This window comes from Oncorhynchus tshawytscha, linkage group LG20 (assembly GCF_018296145.1).
Source record: "Oncorhynchus tshawytscha isolate Ot180627B linkage group LG20, Otsh_v2.0, whole genome shotgun sequence".
Taxonomy (NCBI): Eukaryota; Metazoa; Chordata; class Actinopteri; order Salmoniformes; family Salmonidae; genus Oncorhynchus; species Oncorhynchus tshawytscha.
Window position 1 is genome coordinate 37,262,375 of NC_056448.1, and position 19,694 is coordinate 37,282,068.

General features: G+C 43.6%; 1 protein-coding gene across 1 annotated transcript; it reads right to left on the minus strand.

Moving 5' to 3' along the window:
- Positions 1–1,060: 1,060 nt before the first annotated feature.
- On the minus strand, positions 1,061–19,694 carry LOC112220076 (outer dense fiber protein 2). The gene is made up of 19 exons (XM_042302618.1): positions 19,578–19,694; positions 18,975–19,088; positions 16,998–17,111; positions 16,637–16,789; positions 16,319–16,509; positions 13,680–13,827; positions 13,312–13,437; positions 12,897–12,971; positions 12,623–12,694; positions 12,402–12,518; positions 12,002–12,187; positions 11,666–11,775; positions 9,304–9,439; positions 8,716–8,826; positions 5,461–5,724; positions 5,142–5,242; positions 3,072–3,234; positions 2,748–2,873; positions 1,061–2,582 (listed from the first exon to the last, which is right to left on the minus strand). Exons 1-18 carry the CDS (start codon positions 19,578–19,580, stop codon positions 2,826–2,828), a joined length of 2,232 nt encoding a protein of 743 aa, XP_042158552.1. The 5' UTR covers positions 19,581–19,694; the 3' UTR covers positions 1,061–2,582; positions 2,748–2,825.

The window sequence follows — 19,694 nt, forward strand, 5'->3', positions numbered from 1 at the left end:
CCACATTACCATAACGCTGTTTATACAATAGCCTCAGTTAGGAGGCTTACATATTTGTTGTATAAGATGAATGAGTGAGGGTGATACTGTTTGTGAAATTGTGTAATGTGATTTTGGACTGTTCAATGAAGGAAACTCCAATTCCCTAAAAAGTTTCACTAAGTCATTAGCATGCCCCCAGGGCACAGACAGGACCTGGCATCATGAGACAGACTTTTTCTATGTCCCGAATAAAACCCCCACGTGGGTTTTCTATCAGCAGACCGAGCTTACCTCAATTACAAGATGGCTAAAGGTTGCAGAACAGTTTATTACGAGAGGGCCAAGGTTTGAGTAGAGACCATAAACCTAAGGTTTGAGTAGATGGCTGAATCTTTTAACCATACCACGTGGTTAAACTCTTAGACTATCGACACCGACAGAATAAGAACAAGTCTGATATTAATTACTAGTCTTCAGCTAGGAATTCGGCATCATTGAATGCGAAGACCAACAACCGCCGAAACATCTATTCTATAACGACGAGAGAGAAAAAACTCTCCAACAAAAACAAACTTTTCAACAGAGATCCTGATGACACACTGAGCGTAAATATATATTGATTGCAATTGTTCCCAAATGAGTGAGCGTTCACGTGCAAAGGATTAGCATTTAAATTGTTATATTTATCCCTCTAACAAGCCACCATACCGGTTTAGCCCACTAGGGCACATCCCCCTATCATTTCTTTGTAACCATATCTACTTTGTTTGTGTTATGCATTTCTGTGAGTACTTAGTAAATAAATTATTTTAAGACAATTGATGTATGGATGACTCATAGTGAAGACTGGGTTTGTGCAGATAACCAACAATTTACGACGTTTGGAATGAGACTAACGTGAGGTAAAGAATAATTCATTTATCAGAAGACTAGGTGATCAGATATTAAAATATCTGAAAGTTATATTAGGAAAATTATAACTTTTGTAATCTGAATATTTTCCTTGGTGCCCTGACTTCCTAGTTAATTACAGTTACGTGATTAAGTAGTTTAATCAGAAATCAGAGAAATGTTGATAGAGATTCATCTTCAGTTTAATGATGCCAAAGACACAACAGCTATTACCAGAAAAAAAAGATAACCTTTTAAATTGCTTTATTGTAACTCAACACTTTCAAGGTATATAAAACAATTGTATTAAAGTATGAAAAATATATCCTATTTCAAAGTAGAAGTACAACTATTACAATTATCGCCAAGAGCACATCAACTCCTACTGACCCAAATAAACAGTAAAAACAACCCAAACTACATCATTAGTTTCATTGATATGGCCTTGGTTAGCAGATAGCACCAATCATTAGCCTGGGTACTATTCTTTTTGTGTCAACATGCCGCTCCTCGTCACGCCAAACATGACAAGGAGTTGACATGATAGCACAAAAAGTTCTGGGACCAGGCTAATCAATCATAGCACCAATGGAACAATTCCGTAACATGATAAGATGATAAATAGACGGATGCTGTATATGACAACTATGCGACAGGGTAGCTAGACAGCTATGGTTTGGTACAGTACATTTGTTAGGTGGGTGGCTAGCTATATAGTGTTGTACAGTAAGGTACAGGAAAGAATGATACAGTTTGCTGAGATATCATGAACCGTAGAGGTGAAAACATAATGGACTTAGTAGGACATCAACAACTATAGGACAACTGTAACAATTACTGTAGACAAGCAGGAAGTAAATCCACAAAACATTCCTTATCCCAGCACACTTCAGTTGGTAGAGCATGGCGTCAGCAATGCCAGGGTTGTGGATTTGATTCCCGGAGCTACCCATACATAAAATGTATGCACGCATAAGTTGCTTTGGATAAAAGCGACTGCTAAATGGCATATATTATTCAACTAGTGACTTTCCGGGAGTCAGGCTCTGATGAAGGTGATTCATGCCTAAACGTAAGCCTATTGTTTTTTTGTCCTGTCAATAAATGTATCAGATTTACCCAGAAACAGAAGGCTCCTTTTTCTGTATTCTCCCTGATAGTCACTAGTTAAAGCGTCCTGGGGTAAGGAGTGTTTTTTAAATTTATTTCCAAGTCCCTCAGCCGAACAGATGATTCCTTTTTTGTTTTAGCTGGACTGAAGTGTGTTTGGGTGTACTTTTCCAAGCTGGAAACGAAGACTGTGTAAACTATTAATGTCTGCAAAAAGCACTTTCCTTTCTTGAAAAAAGTGATATATTATAGCCATATTGATATTGTATAATTGTAACATATACACACTCAAAATCCACATATTTCATATAGATGAAAAGAGCCCTCTGAAAATGGACCTGGATAAATAAGTGTGTTTGGGGAGAGTATCCTCAGATGGGATAGGTGTGTGTGTCTGTGTTCTGAGAGAATCTTTGGGGATGGTCCTCTCAGATAGGAGAGGGGGCCCGCAGAGAGCTGGTGAGGACTAAGTCGCCGAACACGTTGGCATAGGATGCTTTGAGGAACTGGACGTAGTTCTGCAGACTCCTGTTGATGCTGTCTGACTGCTCCAGACGATCCTTCACATCCTGCAGACGCGACTGGTAACGCCGCTCCACCTGAGGGGGGGCACACACACAGTTATGAAATGATCTCTGATTGTGTGTGTAAGGTCAGTATTGTCGTGATTCAATGTCTTTGACCACAATAGGTTTAGAGACTATCATGGATTATAATCAGAGTTTTACACGAGAGATGTGCATTTTTAAAACACTCGCCCACACCTCCTCTTTGCTACGGCGTAGGGTGGTGAGTTCTGTGGCGGTTCTGCTCAACTGTTTCTCTAGGTCCACCACCTTGGACTAGGTGGAGTGCTCTTTGGTGGACGCACGCTCCCGGGTGTTGGACACCTATACACCAGGACAGAGATACTCCATCAGACAGAGCAACGGACTTCTCACCTTGTTACAACAAAGATAAAACATCCTCAGGGAAGAAAACTATTGTCAGAGTATTTTAGCTGATGTCGTGGTGAGATTTTTGTTGTCTGAAAATGACTGCTCCCCAGCCTCCCCCTGTCCCCAGGCAGCCAGGAGCCCCAGACAGACCTGCAGTCGGGCGTCTTCTAAAGCCTCCTCCAGCTGGCGGGTCAGGTGGGTGCACTCACGGGACTTCTCCTCCAGACAGAGATGGTTGCTGTGGATGGTCTCCTCCCGCTTGGCGATCACCCCCGCCAGGTCCCTGTTTTGACTGGTGGCCTCCTCCAACTTCCTGTAAGGGAGAGACAGGGTGGGAAGGAGGGAGGGAGGGAGGGATAGGGTGGTGAAAGGGAGAGATAGAGGAGAGGGCTGTAAGACCCAGGTATGCTCACACGGGATACATAAACACACACAGAGGGGGGTCACATGTATCTGCCGGGGTCACACACTAACACTGTACTGTATGTCACTTTGGATATACAGTTGAAGTCGGAGGTTTACATACACTATAGCCAAATACATATAAACTCAGTTTTTCACAATTCCTGACATTTAATCCGAGTAAAAATTCCCTGTCTTAGGTCAGTTAGGATCACCACTATTTTAAGAATGTGAAATGTCAGAATAATAGTAGAGTGATTTATTTCAGCTTTTATTTCTTTCATCACATTCCCAGTGGGTCAGCAGTTTACATACACTCAATTAGTATTTGGTAGCATTGCCTTTAAATTGTTTAACTTGGGTCAAACGTTTTGGGTCGCCTTCCACAAGCTTCCCAGAATAAGTTGGGTGATTTTTTTGCTCATTCCTCCTGACAGAGCTGGTGTAACGGAGTCAGGTTTGTAGGCCTCCTTGCTCGCACACGCTTTTCTGTTCTGCCCACAAATTTTCTATAGGATTGAGGTCAGGGCTTTGTGATGGCCACTCCAAAACCTTGACTTTGTTGTCCTTAAGCCATTTTGCCACAACTTTGGAAGTATGCTTGGGGTCATTGCCAAATTGGAAGACCCATTTGCGACCAAGCTTGAGATTTTGCTTCAATTTATCCACATCATTTTCATTTCTCATGATGCCATCTATTATGTGAAGTGCACCAGTCCCTCCTGCAGCAAAGCACCCCCAACAACATGATGCTGCCACACCCGTGCTTCGCAGTTGGGATGGTGTTCTTCGGCTTGCAAGCCTCCTCTTTCCCCCCAAACAAAACAAATGGTCATTATGGCCAAACAGTTCTATTTTTGTTTCATCAGACCGGAGGACATTTCTCCAAAAAGTACAATCTTCGCCCCCATGTGCAGTTGCAAACCGTAGTCTGGCTTTTTTATGGCGGTTTTGGAGCAGTGGTTTCTTCCTTGCTGAGCGGCCTTTCACGTTATGTCGATATAGGACTCGTTTTACTGTGGATATAGATACATTTGTACCTGTTTCCTCCAGCATCTTCACAAGGTCTTTTGCTGTTGTTCTGGGATTGATTTGCACTTTTTGCACTAAAGTACATTCATCTCTAAGATACATCTCTAAGAGACACAACGCGTCTCCTTCCTGAGCGGTATGACGGCTGCGTGGTCACATGGTGTTTCTAATTGCGTACTATTGTTTGTACAGATGAACCTGGTACCTTCAGGTGTTTGGAAATTACTCCCAAGGATGAACCAGACTTGTGGAGGTCTACAATTTTTCTTCTGAGGTCTTGGCTGATTTCTTTAGATTTTTCCATGAGGTCAAACAAAGAGGCACTGAGTTTGAAGGTAGGCCTTCAAGTAGGCCTTGAAGGTAGGCCTTACGAGTTTTAATGACTCCAACCTAAGTGTATGTAAACTTCAGACTTCAACTGTTGTAGTCAGGGGCGCAACTTTGGTGGGGGGGACATACTTTTAAAATTATTATTATTTTATTTTTTATAGTCGGATAAACACTCCAAACAGCCTACACGACCGCTCGGAGGCGTCCGCATGGTCCTAAAGCACACCGTTGCCTCGTTTTGTATCACATTCCAATGACAAAACTGGGGGGCTCAAAAATGCATGTCCCCCCCCGTCCCCAGCGAAAGTTGCACCCCTGATATTAGTTATCATATTACAAACACACACAGGAACATGCACACTGTACACACATACAAACTCATACTGTTCAGTGTGTAATGATATTCATGCGGGTCACTGCAAGTGTCATGCTCTGGAATGGCCGTAACTGTCTGACCTCTCTAGACTCTCCACACGGTGTTGCAGCTGTTTGTTCTCTTCCAACAGGACCGAGTTCTTCACTCTCACCAGCTCCACCTGGGTGCCTTGTTGCTCCACCTAGAGAGAGACACACACACACCACCCATTAATAAACCATTAATAACACCAATAAAGCCACAGTCTGGAAGCATACCATTAAGTTTTGTGTGCAGCACACACCCCATGCTCAGGTCAGCCAAGGTGGCACACACACACACACACACACACACACACACTTCCCAGCTCCCATACACACACACACACACTTTCCACTGCCCCCCCCTCCACATACACACCTTCACGCGCAGGTCGGACAGGGCAGTGGTCAGCTCGGTGCTGTGTCTCTCCTGGGCGTGTTCCCTGTCCTGAGCTTCCTCCAGTAGGACCTCGGTGCGCCGTAGTGCCTCAGGAAGAGGCTCCAGCTCTGTCAGCCGGCCCAGCAGCTCCCTACGCACCACCTCCAACTCCCTCTCCATCTGGTCCCGGACCTCCCGCGCCTCGCATTCCGTTTGTCCCAGCCTGGCACAATACTCATCCGCCTTCGCCCGCGTCTTCATCACCTGAGTGATGGGCAATGGGTAGCATTACAGAGATACAGTAACACACATAGGACATCCAGGAACAGTGCACGCACGCACACACACACACAGTTATTTATTTAAGCAATAAGGCACAAGGGGGGTGTGGTACAGTTGAAGTCGGAAGTTTACATACACTTAGGTTGGAGTCATTAAAACTTGTTTTTCAACCACTCCACAAATTTCTTGTCAACAAACTATAGTCTTGGCAAGTCGGTTAGGACATCTACTTTGTGCATGACAAGTAATTTTCTCAACAATTATTTCACTTATAATTCACTGTATCACAATTCCATTGGGTCAGAAGTTGACTGTGCTTTTAAACAGCTTGAAAAATTCCAGAAAATTATGTTATGGCTTTAGAAGCTTCTGATAATTTTAGTCAATACCTACCTTCAAACTCAGTGCCTCTGCTTGACATCATGGGAAAATCTTTTTTATTTTTTATTTTTTACCTCCACAAGTCTGGTTCATCCTTGGGAGCAATTTCCAAATGCCTGAAGGTACCACGTTCATCTGTACAAACAATAGTACGCAAGTATTAACAGCATGAGACCACGCAGCCGTCATACCGCTCAGGAAGGATACGCGTTCTGTCTCCTAGAGATGAACGTACTTTGGTGCAAAAAGTGCAAATGAATCCCAGAACAACAGCAAAGGACCTTGTGAAGATGCTGGAGGAAACCGGTACAAAAGTATCTATCCACAGTAAAACGAGTCCTATATCGACATAAACTGAAAGGCCGCTCAGCAAGCCACTGCTCCAAAACCGTCATAAAAAAGCCAGACTACGGTTTGCAAATGCACATGGGGACAAAAATCGTACTTTTTGGAAAAATGTCCTCTGGTCTGATGAAACAAAAATAGAACTGTTTGGCCATAATGACCACGGTTATGTTTGGAGGAAAAAGGGTGAGGCTTGCAAGCCGAAGACACCATCCCAACCATGAAGCACGGGGGTGGCAGCATCATGTTGTGGGTGCGCTTTGCTGCAGGAGGGACTGGTGCACTTCACATAATAGATGGCATCATGAGGAATGAAAATTATGTGGATATATTGAAGCAAAATCTCAAGACATCAGGAAGTTAAAGCTTGGTCGCAAATGGGTCTTCCAAATGGACAATGACCCCAAGCATACTTCCAAAGTTGTGGCAAAATGGCTTAAGGACAACAAAGTCAAGGTTTTGGAGTGGCCATCACAAAGCCCTGACCTCAATCCTATAGAAAATGTGTGGGCAGAACTGAAAAAGCATGTGCGAGCAAGGAGGCCTACAAACCTGACGCAGTTACACCAGCTCTGTCAGGAAGGATGGGCCAAAATGTACCCAATTTATTGTGGGAAGCTTGTGGAAGGCGACCCGAAACGTTTGACCCAAGTTAAACAATTTAAAGGCAATGCTACAAAATTGAGTGTATGTAAACGTCTGACCCACTGGGAATGTGATGAAAGAAATAAAAGCTGAAATAAATCTTTCTCTCTACAATTATTCTGACATTTGACATTCTTAAAATAAAGTGGTGATCCTAACTGACCTAAGACAGGGAATTTTTACTCGGATTAAATGTCAGGACTTGTGGAAAAACTGAGTTTAAATGTATTTGGCTAAGGTGTATGTAAACTTCAGACTTCAACTGTACATGGCCTATATACCTCTACTAAGTGTTGTTCTTATGCACGACGCAAAGCGGAGTGCCTGGATACAGCCCTTAGCCGTGGTATATTGGTAATATACTACAAATCTCCCGAGGTGCCTTACTGCTATTATGAACTGGTTACCCCTGTAATTAGAGCAGTAAAAATAAATGTTTTGTCATACCCGTGGTACACGGTCAGACCCCGCTTTGCGTCATGCATAAGAACAGCCCTTAGCCATGGTATATTGGCCATATACCACACCTCCTCGGGCCTTATTGCTTACCGTAATTGCTGGACTATAAGCCGCTACTTTATTCCCACGCTTTGAACCTCGCGGTTTATACAATGACGCGGCTAATTTATGGATTTTTCCCGCTTTCACAAGATTCATGCCGCCAAAAAACTGAGCACCGTCACATAATGTGATGTAAAATCGAACGAGCTCAAACTTCCCATCATTCTGATTACGGTAGTAATTTTGTCACCCTCATCATGGCAAAGACACAGAGAAATGCATATGATGCAGCTTTCAAGTTGAAGGCGATCGATCTGGCTGTTGGAAAAGGAAAGAGAGCTGCTGCACGGGAGCTTGGCCTTAATGAGTCGATGATAAGTCGTTGGAAACAGCAGCGTGAGGAACTGACTCAGTGCAAAAAGACAACAAAGGCTTTCAGAGGGAAGAAAAGCAGATGGCCCAAAGTATTTGCAGCCACTCGACATCAGTGTAAATCGTGCATTTAAGGTGTCGCTCCTTGTTCAGTGGGAGTCTTGGATGACAAGTGGGGAGAAATCCTTCACCAAAACGGGCCGCAGGCGAAGAGCATCTTATGGTCAAGTCTGCCAGTGGGTCCTGACAGCGTGGAGCATTGTCAAAAATCCACTATCATCAACAGGTTTCGAAAGGCTGGACTGCTGCGTGTTGAAGGGGCCGCATGAGCTCAGCGGGGTATTTGCCTCCGGATGAAAGTGACGAAGGCGACAATGAAAACGATCCAACATCGGATGAAGCAATTCTGAGGCTATTCAACTCCGACACCGAAGGAGATGACTTCAGTGGTTTCAGTGCACAGGAGGAGGAAGATAGTGACCAAGTTCATTTGTTTCAATGTACCGGTAGGCACCTGCGGCTTATAGACATGTGCGGCGTATTTATGTACAAAATACATATTTTTTAATAATTCAGTGGGTGCAGGTTATATTCAGGTGCGCTTAATAGTCAAGCAATTATGGTAATTCTCTTTCATTTAGTATATTATTGCATGTTTGTATATGTATATGGGTACGACGTGGGCGTATACTTGTGTGTGTGTGCGCTTGTGTGTGTGTGTGTACATACCTGGGTCTTATAGCTGTCTACCAGGCTCTCATATTGCTTCACAGAGGCTTTGACTTGTTGTACCTCTGACTGGGACAGAGCCAGCTTCTCCTCCACAGCAGATAACCTGGCCTGAATGAGGGAAACACACACATGGCTGTCAGCCTGCAGTTACAGAACGGTGTACATGTGTGTACCAGAATAAACTGACCGCAAATCGGTGTTATGAAGTAATCTATTATCTGGTTAGCTAAATCTATGAATAATGAATTACATTTGTATCTTTGTAAATGTACTGAAACCAGAACCAACACGTACTATTTGTTAGGTACCGGGTAGAAATGGGATTCTCGTAAAAGAAGAAAGTACCACATAATGGATTGGTACAGAAACAGATTAAAGGGGAAGGGAAACACTAGGCTTTAGAATGTCAGCTAACTGTAACGTTGCTTAGCTTTACTTCCTAAAGTGTTTACATTCCCCTTTAAAGCCCAATGAAAAATATCCATTCAAAGCGATTTCTAGTCCAACTTCCAGACTAAAATGAATCTGTCTCCGGGAAACTGGCCCAAAAATTTCAAGTGTTATTAATCCATTGTCATCATTGACCTTGAGGCTCTGGTTCTGTAGCCTGGCGTGGGTGCCCTCTGTGGTGAGATTGTGCAGGCGGTCCAGGAGCCCCTCTCTCTCGGCCCGGCCCTTGTCCTCTCTCCCATGGAGCTGCTGTGTCACGTCTGACATTTGGCTGCACACACACAGGGTGGAGCAGGATGATAAAAATTGGATTATGAAGGATTTACATCAGCTGGGCTTTATGTTAGACCATAGGGGTTTATACTGTGTATTTGAAGACACTATTCTTGACATAGCTCATTCTAATATTTCTACTACTGTACATTATATTTTAGTTATTGTTTATAAACACAGCATATTTATTAATATACTGGATTCTTGATGTAGCACACTCTAATATATCTACTGCTTTACATATCATTCTTAGTCTACACTACATGACCAAAAGTATGTGGACACCTGCTCGTCGAACATCTCATTCCAAAATCATGGGCATTAATATGGAGTTGGTCCACCCTTTGCTGCTATAACAGCCTCCACTCGTCTGGGAAGGCTTTCCACTAGATGTCGGAACATTGCTGCGGGGACTTGCTTCGATTCAGCCACAAGAGCATTAGTGAGGTTGTGCCCTGATGTTGGCCGATTAGGCCTGGCTCGCAGTCCACATTCCAATTCCTCCCAAAGGTGTTCGATGGGGCTGAGGTTAGTGCTCTGTATGGGCCAGTCAAGTTCTTCCACACCGATTTCAACAAACCATTTCTGTATGGATCTCACTTTGTGCACGGGGGCATTGTCATGCTGAAACAGGAAAGGGCCTTCCCCAAACTGTTGCTACAAAAATGGAAGCACAGAATCATCTACAATGGCAATGTCATCCTTGTCATAGACTGTTCTCTCTGCTACCACACGGCAAGCGGTATCGGAGCACCAAGTCTAGGTCCAAAAGACTTCTTAACAGCTTTTACCCCCAAGCCATAAGACTCCAGAACAGCTAATCAAATGGCTATCCAGACTATTTTCATTGCCCCCCCCCCTCTTTTAAACTGCTGCTACTCTCTGTTTATTATCTATGCATAGTCACTTTAACTCTACCTAAAACTGTTGGTTAAGAGCTTGTAAGTAAGCATTTCACTGTAAGGTCTACACCTGTTTGTATTCAGCACATTTGACAAATAACATTTGATTTGATTTGCTGTAGCATTAATATTTCCCTTCACTGGAACTAAGGGGCCTAGCCCGAACCATGAAAAACAGCCCTGACCCATATTCCTCCTCCACCAAACTTTACAGCTGGCCCTATGCATTAGGGCAGGTAGCGTTCTCTTGGCATCCACCTAGATTCGTCCTTCGGACTGCCAGATGGTGATATGCGATTCATCACTCCAGAGAATGCGTTTCCACTACCCCAGAGTCCAATGAGCTTTATACCACTCCAGCCGATGCTTGGCATTGCGCATGGTGATCTTAGGCTTGTGTGCGGCTTCTTGGCCATGGAAACCCATTTCATGAAGCTCCCGATGAACAGTTATTTTGCCAACGTTGCTTCCAGAGGCAATTTGGCACTCGGTAGTGAGTGTTGCAACCAAGGACAGACCATTTTTAAGCGCTATGAGTTTCAGCACTCGGTGGTCCCTTTCTGTGAGCTTGTGTGGCCTACCAGTTCGCGGCTGAGCCGTTGTTGCTCCTAGAGGTTTCCAATTCACAATAACAGCACTTACAGTTGACCGGGGCAGCTCTAGCAGGGCATAAATTTTACAAACTGACTTGTTGGAAAGGTGGCATCCTATGACGGTGTCACATTGAATGTCACTGAGCTCTTCAGTACGGGCCATTCTACTGCCAATGTTTGTGTATGGAGATTGCATGGCTGTGTGCTCGATTTTATACACCTGTCAGCAACATGTGTTGCTGAAATAGTCAAATCCACAAATTTGAAGGGATGTCCACATACTCTTGTAAATATTATGTATCTTGTGTAAATTAATCTGGTGTATACAGTATACTGTATATGTATAGATTGCATTTGGATTACTGTTACAGTTTTATTTGGGTTTTTAATGAATTAGTACAGAAATTCTTGATTTGTTTTTTTGGTTGTGGATTATCTGTGTACTTCTTTGACATTTCACTGCATTGTTAGGAGCTAGTAAGATGGGCATTTCACTGCATTGTTAGGAGCTAGTAACATGGGCATTTCACTGCATTGTTAGGAGCTAGTAACATGGGCATTTCACTGCATTGTTAGGAGCTAGTAACATATAAGATCTGCGAAACGGCGTATGCGACCAATGACTTTGATTTGACTATATTTTACATTTGACATATTCATGATTGTGCTTGATTCTGTGTCCCCTCTTATTTTGAGAGAAAGTGGTCAATCAACTGAAGCTTCTCTCACCTGTTGAGGACTGAGACCTCCATCTCTAGCTGAGTCTTGTCCTTCATTTCCTGGGCGTGGCGACCACGCCAGTTCTCTGCTGCTGATAGGGCCTCTGCCATCTGATTCTCCTGTGAAGTCAACAATATCATCCAATAGATTTGAACATTATTTAAGCCAGGCCCCGCAGTGCTACACGGTACATCTGGCTGTTGTTCTAGCCCATTACTAACAAAGGTTGACTAATCATCAAGCTATTCTTCTGTGTGATATCTTGTTCCTAAGCACTGATTCAAGGTCAGTTTTTAAAATAAAAATTAGACACAGTTAGGCCACCTTCTCCTCCCCTTCACCTACCACATCCAGTAGCTGGGTGCTGAGCTGCCCGGCGGTATCTTCGCTGCGTTCAGCCCGGTGTTTCTGGGCCTGTGTGGCCCTCTTCAGGTCCTCTTTGTCGGCCTCCGCCTGAAGTTTCAGACCCCGCAACTGCTCCAGCAGGTGACCCATCTCTCCCTGCTGCTGACTGGCCGCCCGCACCAGGTTCTTGACAAATCCGAAAGCAGAGGGTGAAAAAAAACATACAGGAAGAAATTGTCTGCAGAAGAAAAAATATTTGTAGTGGGAATGATCTTTTCACTTTTCTTTTACAATAAGGCATAGGCAAAGTATGTAAATATAGCAAAATTAAGCTTCTCCAGAGCAAGATGAATTGCGTACTAAACAGAATCCACACAACAAACATGTCACTCTACTCTACCTTGATTTGCACAGCAAGGCGGTTGTTGTCAGCCTCTTTGCTGTGTAACTGGCTCTGCAATTGTGCCCGAGTAGACTCCAGCACTTTAGACAGTTCGCCTGTGGTCTTAGCATTCTCCTGGAACATCGACAGAAAATACAGTATCGTAATCATTCAAATAATTAAATATTTGATGAACACGCTGCGAGTGTGTGAGACACATTACTGCCTCTGTACTTCACCTTCTCTGTGTCCAGAAGCGTAGTCAGTTGCTTCACCTCCCTCTCTTTCTCTTGCAGTTTCACCACAATATTCTGTGTGATGACATGCCATGTTTATAATATGCTTATAGTGTAATGTATGCGTTACGAATGACACAGACATTAACTTCAGTAGGACCTTCTTCTATTCATCAACTGCCCCAAGAGCACAAACCATTTTGAAGAGGACATTTTGGTGATTCGTAATTCAAGGAATATTTTGCTGACAGACAGTGGCTTATTCAAAGAAACACACCGAGTTTTCTGCCTCTGTGTCTGTCAGCCTCTTCAGAAGTACATCTTTCTGTTCTGACATCCTCGTGGATTCCAGCTGTTCAAAAAACAAACAAGAAAAACAGCCACCACAACAGGTAAAAGTGCAGTTATAAGAGAGGGCCTTATTTCGGGCCACAACATGAGATTGTGAGTTGTAATTGGCTTGCTGCCTCATCCTGCTCCTGAAAGTCATTGGTTCCTCATCTTGTCAGCATTTTCACCATCCTGGAAGTTGTTGAAACTTAGGGGTTCAAGTAGGGTTAGGGTTCAGGGTAAGTAAAGTATCTTTGCTAATCATGTTGTGGCCCTAAATCAAGGCATGTTATAGCTAAAAGTAAGTTCTACTCTACTGCAGGCCAATCTGACCTCTACTGGCCTGAAGCATGTACCGGTACCTCACGTCCGTGCGGTTCCCTCAGTAGGTGGCACAGCGTGAGGTTGGTGGCCTCAAACGTCTCCAATTTCTGGAGCAGCAGCTCCTTCTGACACGCCAGGAGGGAAGACTCAGTCCCAGACATCCTCTTTTCCAACCAAATTAAAGAATTTCATATTTCAACACCTACATTATATCCTGAGGTTGCACCTACCATATGCATTTTGAAAACATATATTGGTTTCTTAGCATGGTTGGGGTCAATTCAGTCAACTGAGGAAGTTAACTAATATCCCCTCTGAAAATAACAAATAGTCTGAATTGGCATGTCAATCCATCCCCTGAATTGAAATTGTGCTGAACCCCATAACCCTCTCTGTTGTCACTCACACTGGTGCTGACACTCCTCATCTTAGTGACAGTCTCTCTGAGGGCTGACACCTGTATTGCAGCCTCTGTCCCATCTATCTCAGCCTCCATCAACTTCCTGAGCAGAGTGTCCTTCTCCAGCTGCATCGACTCCATAGACCTCTCTAGTCTGGACAGATGTGTAGGCAGACATATGAGAGGCAGAGGAATTGCAGATTGTGAATATGGGACACAGAAAGGAAAGATTGTTGTATTATAAACTGGGTGGTTTGAGCCCTGAATGCTGATTGGCTGACAGATGTGGTATATCAGACTGTATACCACATTTATTTTTACTGCTCTAATTATGTTGGTTACCAGTTTATAATAGCAATAATGCATCTTGGGGGTTTGTGGTATATGGCTAATGGTTCTACCACACCCCCCACAGGCTTTATTGCTTAATTATACAAAACATTAAGAACACCTTCCTAATATTGAGTTGCACCCCCTTTTTCCCTCAGAACAGCCTCAATTCGTTGGCGCCTGGACTCTACAAGGTGTCGATGCTGGCCTATGTTGACTCCAATGCTTCCCACAATTGTGTCAAGTTGGCTGGATGTCCTTTGGGTGTTGTACCATTCTTGATACACACGGGAAACTGTTGAGCTTTAAAACCCAGCAGCGCTGCAGTTGTTGACAGAAACTGCCACGCCTGGCACCTACTACCATACCCCGTTCAAAGTCACTTAAATCTTTTGTCTTGTCCCAAGGCTTAAAAATCCTTCTTTAACCTGTCTCCTCCCCTTCACCTACACTGATTGAAGTGGATTTAACAAGTGACATCAATAAGGGATCATAGCTTTCACCTAGATTCACCTGGTCAGTCTGTCATGGAAAGAGTAAGTGTTATTAATGTTTTGTACACTCAGATTTTATTTGACCAGGTAAATTGACTGAGAACACATCATCATTTAAAATCAATTTTATTGGTCACATACACATGGTTAGCAGATGTAACTGTGAGTGTAGTGAAATGCTTATGCTTCTAGATCCGACAGTGCAGCAGTATCTAACAGGTAATATCTAACAACTCCACAACAAAACCTAATACACACAATCTAGTAAAGGAATGGGATGAGAATATATATGTATAAAATATATGGATGAGCAGTGACAGAGCGGCTAAGATGCAATAGATAGTAAAGAATAGATAGTGAAGGATACAGTATAAAACATATGAGATGAATAATGCAAGATATGTAAACATTCTTAAAGTGGCAGAATTAAAGTGACTAGTGTTCCATTTATTAAATTGGCCAATGATATCAAGTCTGTAAGTAGGCAGCCGCCTCTCTGTGCTAGTGGTGGCTGTTTAACAATCTGATGGCCTTGAGATGGAAGCTGTTTTTCACTCTCTCTGTCCCAGCTTTGATGCACCAGTACTGACCTCGCCTTCTGGATCGAAGCGGGGTGAACAGGTAGTGGCTCGGGTGGTTATTGTCCTTGATTATATTTTTTTCTTCCTGTGACATTGGGTGTTGTAGGTGTCCTGGAGGGCAGGGAGCTTGCCCCCGGTGATGCGTTGTGCAGACCGCACCACCCTCTGGAAAGCCCTGCAGTTGTGGGCGGTGCAGTTGCCGTACCAGGTGGTGATACAGCCCGACAGGATGCTCTCAATTGTGCACCTGTAAAATTTAGTGAGGGTTTCCGATGACAAGCCACATTTTTTCAGCCTCCTGAGGTTGAAGAGAAGCTGACATTGAGTGAGAGATTATTTTCCTGACACCACCCCCCGAAGGCCCTCACCTCCTCCCCGTAGGCTGTCTCGTCGTTGTTGGTAATCAAGCCTACCACTGTTGTGTCATCTGCAAACTTGATGATTACGTTGGAGGCGTGCATGGCCACGCAGTTGTGGGTGAACAGGGAGTACAGGAGGGGGCTGAGAACGCACCCTGGTGGGGCCCCAGTGTTGAGGATCCTACTTTCACCACCTGGGGGCAGCCCGTCAGGAAGTCCAGGACCCAGTTTCACAGGGCGGGGTCGAGAACCCAGGGTCTCAAGCTTAATGAGGAGTTTGGAGGGAACTATGGTGTAGTCAATGAACAGCATTCTTACATAGATATTCCTCTTATCCAGATGGGATAGGGCAGTGTGCAGTGTGATGGCGATTGCATCGTCTGTGGACCTATTGGGGCGGTAAGCAAATTGGAGTGTGTCTAGGGTGACAGGTAGTCATATCATTGTATGACATTATAACAGGCCAGTGATATTTTGCATGGCTCGCGAGTCACTGGTGGCTCTCGATAACTTAACTTTTGGCTCCCGACAATAAATCAGATGTTATATATATATATATAAAGAACTACTAAATAGACCTTATTTTTGTTACAAGGACTATGAATGAGTTAAAGGCGTCTGAGAATCATGGCTCATCATCACAGTCATAACAACTCTGGACAACTCAAACCTGCAGGCAACAGGGTATTGAATCCCATCTTCCTCTCTGTCTGCCACTCACTATCTGTTTCCCTCTCTACTTTCTGACTAACACTGTCCATAAAATACAGTACATTTTTAATACAGGGCAAAAATAAGAAAATAAGTTAAAGCTGTAACGTTACGAAAACAAAGTCAATTAAAATAAACTATGGTTTCAAGTGCGTCTGTCTGGTCCATACCTGCTGGTGCAGTCGCTCTCGTCCAGCATCTTCTCCATGGAGTGGCGCAGGCGGGAGTTCTCCCTCTCCGTGACCTCCAGCTCATTGCACACCTCGGCCAGCTCCTCCTCCTGCTCCTCGATGACCTGCTGGGAGGCGCTAAGTTTCTCAGACTGCCGCTCCAGCAGCTGCTCCTTCCTTCGCAGCTCCACCTATACACACACACTTATAATATTAAATAAATGTTGTATCAAGAGGTAGGGAACTAGGGGAACTTGTGCATCCGGTCCTAAGGAGAATTTTACAGGAGGGACAGACCACACTTTTGAACGTGCTGACCTCAGTCATCAGGCTGTCAATCTTCCTCTCGTACTGGTTGATTCGTCCATGCAGCACTTCCTCCTCCTCTGACGAGAGGTCGGCAAATCGCAGCAGAGAGTGGGAGATCTCAGACTGAGGTAATGGTGTGATCTCCAGACGATGAGTATGCCCCTGAGACATGAATAGATTCAGTGACCACAGACTCTGGAAACATTGCTTCTTTTGATCCATTTTATAACATATTATTGAAAGCGTTGATAGGATAGTCTTGAAATTAGTTATTTTATAAAGATACTGCTTTAATAGGCATATGGATACATTGTATTAGTGGAAATTAAGATAGACAGACAAGATAAAAGGAGTGAATAGCATGTCAGACCTCCCATTTGTAGGAGGCATCCCGTATGGAGGCCTTCCCAGGCGGTATCCACGGCACTCGTGTCTTGACCTTTGCAGTAGGTCGCAGGTTCCCTCCATCGCCTTTAGTCTTACCCTAAAAAACAGACAGCATAAAACTCAAGGGAGACACTATGCTTTTACATGTACAATGCCTTGCGAAAGTATTCGGCCCCCTTGAACTTTGCGACCTTTTGCAACATTTCAGGCTTCAAACAAAGATATAAAAATGTATTTTTTTGTGAAGAATCAACAACAAGTGGGACACAATCATGAAGTGGAACGACATTTATTGGATATTTCAAACTTTTTTAACAAATCAAAAACTGAAATTGGGCGTGCAAAATTATTCAGCCCCCTTAAGTTAATACTTTGTAGCGCCACCTTTTGCTGCGATTACAGCTGTAAGTCACTTGGGGTATGTCTCTATCAGTTTTGCACATCGAGAGACTGAAATTTTTTCCCATTCCTCCTTGCAAAACAGCTCGAGCTCAGTGAGGTTGGATGGAGAGCATTTGTGAACAGCAGTTTTCAGTTCTTTCCACAGATTCTCGATTGGATTCAGGTCTGGACTTTGACTTGGCCATTCTAACACCTGGATATGTTTATTTTTGAACCATTCCATTGTAGATTTTGCTTTATGTTTTGGATCATTGTCTTGTTGGAAGACAAATCTCCGTCCCAGTCTCAGGTCTTTTGCAGACTCCATCAGGTTTTCTTCCAGAATGGTCCTGTATTTGGCTCCATCCATCTTCCCATCAATTTGAACCATCTTCCCTGTCCCTGCTGAAGAAAAGCAGGCCCAAACCATGATGCTGCCACCACCATGTTTGACAGTGGGGATGGTGTGTTCAGGGTGATGAGCTGTGTTGCTTTTACGCCAAACATAACGTTTTGCATTGTTGCCAAAAAGTTCAATTTTGGTTTCATCTGACCAGAGCACCTTCTTCCACATGTTTGGTGTGTCTCCCAGGTGGCTTGTGGCAAACTTTAAACGACACTTTTTATGGATATCTTTAAGAAATGGCTTTCTTCTTGCCACTCTTCCATAAAGGCCAGATTTGTGCAATATACGACTGATTGTTGTCCTATGGACAGAGTCTCCCACCTCAGCTGTAGATCTCTGCAGTTCATCCAGAGTGATCATGGGCCTCTTGGCTGCATCTCTGATCAGTCTTCTCCTTGTATGAGCTGAAAGTTTAGAGGGACGGCCAGGTCTTGGTAGATTTGCAGTGGTCTGATACTCCTTCCATTTCAATATTATCGCTTGCACAGTGCTCCTTGGGATGTTTAAAGCTTGGGAAATCTTTTTGTATCCAAATCCGGCTTTAAACTTCTTCACAACAGTATCTCGGACCTGCCTGGTGTGTTCCTTGTTCTTCATGATGCTCTCTGCGCTTTTAACGGACCTCTGAGACTATCACAGTGCAGGTGCATTTATACGGAGACTTGATTACACACAGGTGGATTGTATTTATCATCATTAGTCATTTAGGTCAACATTGGATCATTCAGAGATCCTCACTGAACTTCTGGAGAGAGTTTGCTGCACTGAAAGTAAAGGGGCTGAATAATTTTGCACGCCCAATTTTTCAGTTTTTGATTTGTTAAAAAAGTTTGAAATATCGAATAAATGTCGTTCCACTTCATGATTGTGTCCCACTTGTTGTTGATTCTTCACAAAAAAATACAGTTTTATATTTTTATGTTTGAAGCCTGAAATGTGGCAAAAGGTCGCAAAGTTTAAGGGGGCCGAATACTTTCGCAAGGCACTGTAGTGCATGGTATACAGTATCAAATAGCATAAAAGAAAGAGTATACATTCAGAGACAGTGTAAAACATTCTCCATGCTTTTCGTATCAATTCAGCACCTCAGGCCCTGAATCAGAACTGTATTGATAGGAAACTAGGACATCTAATGAACTTTTCAAAGTGTTCCCCTGAAAAGGTTTTTCCAACCTGTGGTGTCCTGGCAGGGCTCCTACTCTTCTTCACATGCACATGCACAGGCGTGGTCTCATTCACGTGCACATGTAGGGGTGGTGAGATTGATCGGGTTCTCAGTGCTTTTTTCTGTAAAAAAAAAGAAGCTGTGTGTCAACTACGCAAAGGCCACAAAATAACTCCCTCATCAGCTCAACCTTTCTATTGTGGCCCAGCATTACCACACTATGCACTGTCAGAAACAGAGTCAATGGTGCAAAGCAGGCCTTAATAAGGGACAGTTTCACTGGGTACATCATCAAAAATCAAGGAAATTGGGGCAAGTGTAAACAAACAAGGTGGGGTTGATTCACTGTCAGATGTGATTCTTGTTTAGTAGGAGATTGTCTGTCAATCAAAAGAGAAGTAGTTAGTTAGATAGCCATTATACTAGCAAGCTAGATAGATACGTAGCTTATGAAATATAGTAGATACCACACGTAATGGCCTGGTAGCGTTAGCTAGCTAGCTATTTTGCTAAACCGAGTTTCTGCTAAGACAGACTGCGATGTGGAGAAATTGATTAGCTAAAAATAAGTTGAAGTGTCTACTGTAGCATTATCATCAGAAGTCACTCACCATGTGTAAACCCAAATATTCCTCGAAATGGTAGATTATGTATATTGTGAAATATATTTTACTTAGCTTGCTAGCATTTCATTCAACAGGCAAAGCCTCCAAAACACCATTATTCTG

Excerpts from the sequence above, each read along its gene's own strand:
- LOC112220076 (XM_042302618.1), bottom strand. Across the intron at positions 12,188-12,401 it reads GCCTTGCTGTGCAAATCAAG|AACCTGGTGCGGGCGGCCAG; the intron begins GTAGAGTAGAGT and ends GGATTTGTCAAG. Across the intron at positions 11,776-12,001 it reads GCACCCAGCTACTGGATGTG|GAGAATCAGATGGCAGAGGC; the intron begins GTAGGTGAAGGG and ends TTGACTTCACAG.